This window comes from Adiantum capillus-veneris, chromosome 9, assembly GCF_014529385.1.
Source record: "Adiantum capillus-veneris isolate H3 chromosome 9, ASM1452938v2, whole genome shotgun sequence".
NCBI classification, from domain to species: Eukaryota; Viridiplantae; Streptophyta; class Polypodiopsida; order Polypodiales; family Pteridaceae; genus Adiantum; species Adiantum capillus-veneris.
In genome coordinates this window covers 71,975,345-71,984,614 of record NC_140939.1, presented here as the reverse complement: position 1 = coordinate 71,984,614, position 9,270 = coordinate 71,975,345, and the positions used below count along the sequence as shown (strand labels likewise).

General features: G+C 44.7%; 1 protein-coding gene across 1 annotated transcript; it reads right to left on the bottom strand.

Moving 5' to 3' along the window:
- Window positions 1–1,296: 1,296 nt before the first annotated feature.
- LOC147450667 (uncharacterized) lies at window positions 1,297–4,766 on the bottom strand. Its single transcript, XM_086520770.1, has 8 exons — window positions 4,462–4,766; window positions 3,898–4,143; window positions 3,744–3,813; window positions 3,547–3,673; window positions 3,076–3,197; window positions 2,869–2,951; window positions 2,226–2,574; window positions 1,297–2,147 (listed from the first exon to the last, which is right to left on the bottom strand). The coding sequence occupies exons 2-7, from the start codon at window positions 4,123–4,125 to the stop codon at window positions 2,263–2,265; spliced, it is 942 nt and encodes a 313-aa protein (XP_086376896.1). The 5' UTR covers window positions 4,126–4,143; window positions 4,462–4,766; the 3' UTR covers window positions 1,297–2,147; window positions 2,226–2,262.
- Between the last annotated feature and the right edge of the window lie 4,504 nt (window positions 4,767–9,270).

Below are 9,270 nucleotides of genomic sequence, written 5' to 3'. Positions count from 1 at the left end.
AGCTCGTAGCGTTTTGCAGATTCATCGCGAGAAGACATCAAGAGGCACCAGCGTTTTCAATTTTCAGCAGTCAGATACCACAGTAGAACCCCCGAACCTTGCAGATCTCACCTTCCCGCAGTAGATCCTCGCCGCACGGTCAGATCCAGCATAGTTCGCAGATTCAACCCAGCATCTGCGTTTTCAACATGTCGTCATCGTATCGTCGCCATCGACATCGTCACCGGCATAGAGTTAGAATTCAGCAAATAAAGATTTTCACATTTCAGTCCGTCTCGTCGTTGTCGTCATCGTCGGCAAGTCCAAGCATTGTAGAGATTTGTGCAATCAATAGTAGACCGCTCTCGCCATAGAGAGTGGGGCCTTCGGAGGAGGCTTTGACAACATTCTGGTGTCATATTCTTCTCTTTCTATCTCTCAGTCTCAGCACCTTCATTCACAATGTTCACCACTTTGTTTGTGTCCATTGCACTCTCTCATTAAAGGAACAGAAGGCTCTCCCTTCTATAAGTAAAAGGAACCCTTGAGCATGGTTAGGAGCACTCATCTTGAGCAAAGTTCAATATTCACTTCCGCTGCACCTGACATATTAGCCCCTTTGAGTACTCTTGCAAGCCAACTTTTTGTCCGATTTCTAGGTGTTCTTGAAGATCTAGAGGACTCCAAATCCCCTCCTCTTTAAAATTGAGGCAGTATTCAAAAATGTATATATCCATATATGCACTAAATTCCTAAAAGGCATCAGCATGGAGCTTGTGGTGTCCTCCATGTCAATCAATGCCTAGAACATACGGTTGAGCTTCTCAAGCTTGTGCAATTGGGATACAAGTGCTTGGTTGGTTGTCTCCATGCTTGAGTGGGAGAGACGGCAAGGGGGGACCAAGTGTGCAAGAGATCGAGAGATCAGTGTGGAGAGGAGAGCTTCAAACTTATGAAAGTGAACTCAAAATAGCCAAAAGTCACTTATAAAGGGCTCTTTGAAACTTATTTTTAGACACAAATCGCTTGAAACTCCTGAACTTAAGAACTAGGCAACTTAAAACTTAAGATCCTTTTTTTTTTTTTTTGAAGCTTCGCTTCAACTAGTTTTACGGAATTGTGCGCACTCACCCTCACCCACATGTCTCAAGGGATGAACCATAGTGGGTGCACCTAAAGCTTGTCACCTTAACTACTAGGCAAACACCCCTTGACCCAAAAAAATAAAAAATAAAAAATAAAAAAACCCTTAAGATCATAACTACACTTAACTCATCGCATACGAAAAGGCCCGTAGATCACAAATTAGCCAAAAATTGTGATGTATTCATAACTCTTTGATACTATTACATAGAATAATACATAGCAATTCCTTCTTGATATGGATACATCTAGGAAAGGGGATGCTTTTACATAGAAAGGAAAGGGGATGTTGAGATCCTTTCTCTTACGTTTGAAGCAAGTCCTCAATCAACCAGGAGTGTAGAGCTCCTCTCTCGTAGAGAACCCCCAATTCTCTGTTTGCAACCAACACCTCATTTGGTATCTTGTTTCAGCAGGGGACTTGAGAAGATGAGGCCTACTGAAGCTCCAGCTACCTTTGCTTCGTTATCCTTCCTCTCGTGTTGAAAAATGAGAGGAAGCATAACTTATACTGATTGGATCACATATGACTTATACTGATTGGGAATGATGAGGAGGAGACACCTTTACAAGCAGGACTGGAAGTGGCAAAAACTGGTATTGGTAAGTGGCTCTCTCCATACAAATTTTGGTTCTTATCATCTTGATCATTATTTATTTTACAGGCCACTCCTGCAATAGTGGGGGATAAGGAGCAGGCTGATGTAGCTGTGAAGGCGTCTAACAAACAAATGATATCCATTGGTGCAGTGCAAAAGCACTATACCTGAGAGGCCGATGTCTGGAGAGACAGAGAGAGGCTAGATACTCTTACACACAGACCCCAACCCCACCTACCAAGATTTACATCAACTCTCACTACTGTTTACATAAATGAAGCACACTAACCACCATACCTGACCCTCCATCCCCACCAACTGACCCAAAATAGTGCTACCTTTGCTAAAGCTTTTTTCGGCCAACAAGAAAAGATTAGCCTTCCCCATGAGCAATTTTTTCCAACACCTATGTGCGTGCGCGCGCACCTGCACAACAACGATGGAATGACAACAATAATAATTGTTTCCACTAGCACTCAAAATTGCAGAGAGTATATTACGCACGTATTGATAAAAGCTACAAATAGCCAGCCTCTTTGGATCAGATAAGTAAAATCTTTGCGCCTCCAGTGACTTTCTCTGAATGCTGCAATGCTTGCCTAAACTCTGTGAGTGGATAGGATTTGCTTGGTGGAGGCAGTGTGATGATCTTCTCTTGCATTAGCTTAATCAGTTCTGCGACAATGTTTTGTCGCCTCTCTGGAATCAATGATGCCTCATTGTTGAAAAGGCTCCAAAACTTCAGCTGCACATTCCTCTTCAGGTCTGACAGCCCTAGTACCACCTCCCCTGTTCCGGATAAGCTCCCATACTCGTATATGACCCCTCCACTCCTTGTGCTTTCGCCCACGGTCTGCATTACATCACACAAAGTTTGCGACAAATTCCTCACATCATTCCCACGTTCACTTGACACCATCATGGGCTCTACTAGAAAAGAGGGACTGCCTAGCTAGGTGCAGTTTAGAATGGGGGAGTGCAATTCCATGGTGAGGGTCACGGGCCGCAGTCCCCTGCCTCAAACCCCACTTACATATATATATAAGCCTTCCCACCCATACAATAGCCCATGATGTCCAAAGCAATACATGATTCAACTGTCTAGCTAGAGCAAATGTCCTGTGCAACAAGACAGCATGCTTCTTACCTTTGTCAGCCTTCCTCCAACTGCATCAACCGCAGCATATGCTAGTTTGTCGCTTGTGATGTCTTTTACTCGGGCAGCCACGTCTGCAAAAATCAATCAAAAGCAGCTGAGCAGGAAAAGGGTGTTACGTCTCCTCCTTGCATTCTCGCGGATGAGAAGAGGGATCCAGTATAACCTTTGATGGCTGGCAGATCAAAAAAAATTTACCTTCAGAGCTCGAATCGATAACCTCATCGGCACCGAGGGCTAAAAGCTCTTCCTTCACTTCATTGCGTCGCACAATGTTAATGGTCTTGATACCTTGATGTTTTGCCAATTGGATCAATTGCCTACAATCCGCACACAGTAAGCTGTTTTAAACAAATTCTAGCTATGATTCCCACACCTTCAATCATGACAATATCATGAGATACTGCAAGGCAAGGACCCCGACACCCACATAGATATCTGTGAGCTGTTTGGTTCTGGGAATTTGGCTTGCACTCCCGCACCATGGTGAAGGTTGATGTGATGATATCAGTGGTAAATTGCGATTGTGTATGCCAGGATAGGCAAGCACTGCATAGGATACACCTAGCTACCGTCCGGCCCAAGGAGTAGCTCAAGGTGTTGATTGATGTGAAAATGGGAAGCATACACAAAACGCTCGAAAACATTAGGAAAAAAAAAATTGATCACCTGCCCAGAACAGAGGCGGCAGCCGTCTGGAGAAGATAATCGCCTTTGGGAACAGACAAATCCTTCAGCATTGCATATACCGTAGCTGGATTTATTGGCATTTGAGAAGCATCTTCATCACTGAAGCCTTGAGGAACATGGAAAACAGCATCTTTGGACACACTAATTTATTCTTGCCAAGTTCCTTCACCCGTTACCAGGTACTCGGGAAACATCAAGACCGCAACTCGGTCCCCAGGCTTTACTTTTAGTGACATTGTCCCCTATCTGATGCAGGCAGTAATACTTCATGTCAAGAATGTCAACAGTATTTACATGTCGAAGTGTATAAAGAAATTATAATTGTGATACCTCCTCGACAATGCCTGCCCCTTCCGAGCCTAGTACAACCGGCTTTTGAAGGGGGGCAAAAAACGAACTGTGGATAAAGAAGGACTCAAGAGGAGTAATGGGGCGTGCAGTAAGCTTGACAACAGCATGGCCCGGGGTAGCACTCGGTTTGGGACGTTGCAGGAACTCCAGCACCTCTATGGGCTCAGCCTCTCCAAACTGAGTCTGGCAAATTGCTCGATTTTCCATGTGTGTCTTTGTGGGAAACTGCACGCACATATAATGGAGCCGATGAGACGTAGTTAAAACACTGGAACTAAGATGCAGCAAAGGCTTTCCAGCGCTGCATCAATTAAACAAGCTTAACATCAGCTGACGTCTGAAATGGTCCAATGATCCACAGAGGTACCCATTTAGAACAATCTGGGCATACCCTCTGGCTTCTCAGAACTATATGGTATCTATGATGGAATCTGTAAAAGCTGTGAAAGGGACAAGGTCATCAAAACACTCAGATCTCCTGCATCTTTGAACGGTTGATTAATGGTAATCAGAAAAACAGAATTTGAGCGACAGGAGCCATACCTGCGCTTGGACCGGAGACACAGATGAAGGTCCTCCTTCTCCTCCTCCTCAAAGCGTCAGCTATATATGAAGTCCTGGGCTACAGATGAAGGCTTTCTACTCCTGAGTTATCGCAGAGAGCGATCTTCACCTTCCTCGGCAGCCCATGACGCCATTTTAGAGCCGGGCCTCTTAGAGTGCGCACATGCACTGGTCACTGATGGCTGGCCGGCTGAGACCGAAGCTTCACCACCTATCGGCTACTTGCGCACATGCTGCACCATTAACCGGAACAGTTGGGACATTGAGTGGAAAGTCAACATATTCTGTCGAGCTGTCCTTGCGTCAGCCAGTGAGCCGTTTTTCCTCCACGCAAACGGCTCTCATCGGGGGTGACCGTTAAGGCGTGCGTGGTGACGTTCCGATGCTGCCGATCAACTGCCGGTGAAAGTATCGACGGCTAGGTGCAGGGGCGTGGAAGGCCTCTGATGAGACATCTACGCTTTTTCGCCGGGAGAAACCGTCGAGAGGCTGCATGCGCGCAGGCTATCTGTGTCGCTATGGCGACGAGCCAAACTCCCGGCTTTGTAATTAGATCAAGATAAGAGTCCTAGACTTGCATTGTAGTCCCACGTAATTTGGTTAAAAACGTGAATGTGAAGAAAATCAAAGAGCAATTTAATTTTTATATCAAAAGAGCACGTGGGGCTGCCAAAAAGTAAGGAAAACTTTTAGGGTGTGTTCAGATTGCTGTAACGTGCACACAGGTTTCCTGCCTTTTCGAGTGCAGTGCTATTCACACAGGAGAGCCCAGTTGTAGGAACAATGAGGCGCCAAGTCCTGCATGGTACACCCCATTAGTTGCACAGTCGTGGGGACAAAGGTTCGAAGCCTCCCCTAGTAAAGAGTGCTGAAAAGTGCACGGACATCTATCTCGTCCGAGGGGGGAAGGCTGTTCGTAGATTTGGTAGGTTTGAACATTGGAGATCTTTTTTTCAGCTAATTAATTTGTGCCAACACCCGGACGTGCAATTCCCAGGCAGTCTGAACAGCCCCGTTAGCTTCCAGTTTGACTGATCAGATTCAAAATGAAACGAAATGTAGGGAAGCAAGACGCCCCTTCTTCTAATTCTGAGTTTTGGGGCATGGCTCGAAGACCAGTTTACCAAATCCAATCCATCCAAAAACTATCACGCTCAACTCATTGTCGGCAAGATAGATCCAATGGGATTTCTTGTGTAAATGCTAGCAGTATTGCGCAACCCAAGTACTCTTTGTTTTATCAATTAATATATATTACTCAACAAGGTCAACAATCGACAGGGTTAATTTTCTTTTACTTATGTTTAATATGACAATGCCATAAGATGCACCATGGTACATCCATTTTAACTAGGGAGCAAGGCTCTGGTCAAGGACTCTTCAGATACGACTTGTGTATTAGGAGGGGGAAAGCAAAGCTTCCACAAGCTTATGCATCCAATTCATGGAGCCGTGCTCCATGAAGCTTTGCTTTTCTCCTCCTAATACACAAGCCATTATAGTTTGCCAGTGTGCAGGCAAAATAAGTACGTGACGTATATTGAAAGCATAATCATGCCACGATTTTTTATGCCAAGGGTGGAGGTTGCAAAAAATCGATAAGTACCTTAAATTTAAATTTCAGTTTTGAACTTATTCCATTTTATAGGATTCTGTAATGCCACTTTGACAAGGAAATGTTGCTTCGGTCAAGAAGAGTTTGGCAGTTAAATTGCATTTGATAGCTAAGCTTCAGAAACTATCTCTTGTAATATTGGGTAATCTCATGATTCTCAAATAGTTACACGATTTGGCAAGGAAGATTTTATATGCAGATTCGACAAGGTGGGTTCTCTTTTGCTTTGACGTTAGTGTGTCAAAACAAGAGCACCTGCTAGCTATGGGCACTCAGGCTCCGTTCTGTCTCATCTTTACGATGGATTCTACGAGGCAAGGCTTCACTTTTGGACATTTTCTATAGAAGTTTCCAAAGTTTGGAATATGCTATCTTGGGGAAATTTGGCAAGACGTCCACCTGTTTTTTATTGGCCGTCGGTATGAACCAAGCCACAAGGGCATACAAGGTACATCCATAGCAGTACTAACTTTCTCAGCTTGCATGGCTACGAGCTAGACTCGAGTGAAGACAATTGCTCTCAGAGGGGCGACAAAGTTAGACAATTCCAAGTTCTGCTTGTAGCTCTGTTTAACATTTTATCTTATGTGCAAAGCAAAATGCTTTCAGAGACTTACTGTTGGAAAAAAAATTTAGCCTTGGGGAGCGCGTTTACATGAGCATGTTGCACTAAAAGTGAATGCTTTTATGACTTTATTTGCTATTTGATGATGATATTTGCACTTGATCGGCCTTGAGGAGTTGTTTTGACAAGGTATAATGTGTTTGAAGATGCAAAGATATAGTCCTCAGCTAGAGATGGAGATCGACCACTGCTAGAGGTCTACCATGGCTGTCGGACAAGATTTTGAAGAGGATGGTCTAAGGTCACCTTTTAAACATTTTTTTCAAAAGATAGTCTCCACTATAAGTCTCTTATTACCATTGCATGTCATGTGCGACTTATCAGACTACGTTGTGCGACTGTGTGTGTGTGTGACTATGTGTGTGCGCTCACATGAGGAGTTTCGCGAGCCGAACCTTCTAGAGCAAGCTAAGCGGGAGTTGAGAGAGTGTGAATGGGAGCTTAAGAAGTTAAATAAAAAAAAGGGGGTGTTTCACTTTGTTTTTCATGCGATGACGGTAGCGTGTCGATTGGGGACTGCCACTGGCAAAAACAAAGAGAGCCGGGAGGGAAAACCATCGTTTTGCAATCCCTGAGGGAGATGGAGGAGATTGGAGATGGTTGCAAGAGGGGTGTGCTACTAGAGAAAGCCAAGCCAAGTAGAGAGTGAGGGCTGAGAACGACTCTAAGCAGGGTTGTCGAGCTGGGAGAGAGTCACCATGAGCGGGTGAGGAGCAGGGCGAGGATTGGGAGAGATGGTTGAGGGCTCTGCTCGTACAGGATAGGGAGAATGTGTCGATTGATGCACGCTACCAAGAGCGAGTGAGGAAGCCATTTGGAGGCTGTGCCGAGGGTGAGTAGGGGCGGCATCTGTGGGCTGTACCAAAAACGAGGAGAGAGATTTTCTCTCTAGTTGAGAGAGATACTCTCTCTGTTGAGAATCGAAGAGAGAGAGAGAGAAGTTCTCTCTGCACAAAATCGCCTCAAGGGCCACCAAGAGAGAGAATGGATGTCATAAAATTTATTATCTAACCAACCCAAATGATTTTCTCATGTTAAACTGATCATTTAATGTGGGAGAATAATCGGGAACAAGGGTTAGGATATAGACATGTGCTTATAGATCTTTCTCAACACAGGGCCAATGGTAATGGGGCCCAAATGAGAGATGGTCTATTAAAGAGCAAGGCTAACCAATGGAGCTTAAATACCTTAGGGTTAACTTCATTGAAGCCCTCCACTAGTTAGTGTTAAAAGTCCTTTGACCTTAGGTAAGCTAGGTCGATTGTGCTTGAGGTGGGAATCCGGTCCAAGCTTAAGGTGCTTGAGGTGCTTGTCGTGCTTGATGACTAAGCTACTTGAGGTGCTTGTCGTGCTTGCCGACTAGAGAGCTTGAGGTGCATGTGGAACATCACCCAAGCTTGAGGTTCTTTGTCATGCTTGTTGACTAAGGTGCTTGAGATAAGGTACGTCAAAAAGTCAAGATTCAATCCCTACAAGGAGAGGGCGAGCCCTACAAGAGGGGGGATGAGAGAGAACACACACACACTCACACAAGGCATGCCTAGTACAAAGAAATCAAACGGGAAACTAGTCAAGTTCCTCCTCATGTTGCCCTCATGGTGTGCCTGAAGCCGATTGGTTGGCCACCCAAGGGGTCCAATGATAATTTAGGAGATTTAATTAATTGACTTTGCATGTATCAAGTCCTTTCTCTCAAAGGGGAAATGGGGACACTTATCCCAAGGCTACCCTTGTTGCTTGGTATGACTCCTCCTTATGATTGGCTAGAGGCCTGGAGGGGTCCAATGAGCTTCAAGCATGAGCTACAAGGGGGGGTTGACCAAAGAGGGTAGGGGGGCTACTTAGTGGGTATACTCTCCCACACTCACTCACACACTCTCTCACTGTGTGAAGTGCTAAGTGCAAGAGCTCACTCTCCTTCTTCAAGTAAGTAGAGGTTGAGAGCCTACACCAACACTCTTGGCTATGGAAGGCAAATCCAACCAAGAGCCATGCTTCAATGCTTAAGCTTGCCTTCTTCTCCATATTCATTACTATGCTATTATCTATGCTAGCAAGAAGAGTGATGATAAGTGAAGAACTAGTTCTTAATTTCTCCTATGAAATGTTTCTTCTTCCTCTTCCCTACCCGCATTCCCTGCTAGCTCTCTCCACCTTCAAAGGTGTTTGAGGTCTTGGCACTGAGGCTTAGGATAGTTAATGCTTTCTTCAAATTTTATGTTATGCTCGTGATGCAATGAAGATGGAAAGTGATGATAAGTGAGGAACTAGTTCTTTCTTCTATGAAATGTTTCTTCTTCCTCTTCCCTACCCTCATTCCCTGCTAGCTCTCTCCACCTTCAAAGGTGTTTGAGGTCTTGGCACTGAGGCTTAGGATAGTTAATGCTTTCTTCAAAGTTTATGTTATGCTCGTGATGCATGAAGCTTTCCATCTTCATTGCATCACCTAGGTCACAAGGAACACAAAGATTGTATTGTAACAAGTATCTCTTGATGGGAGAAATTATAATACAAATGCCTACTGGAGGGGGGACCGGCTCCACAT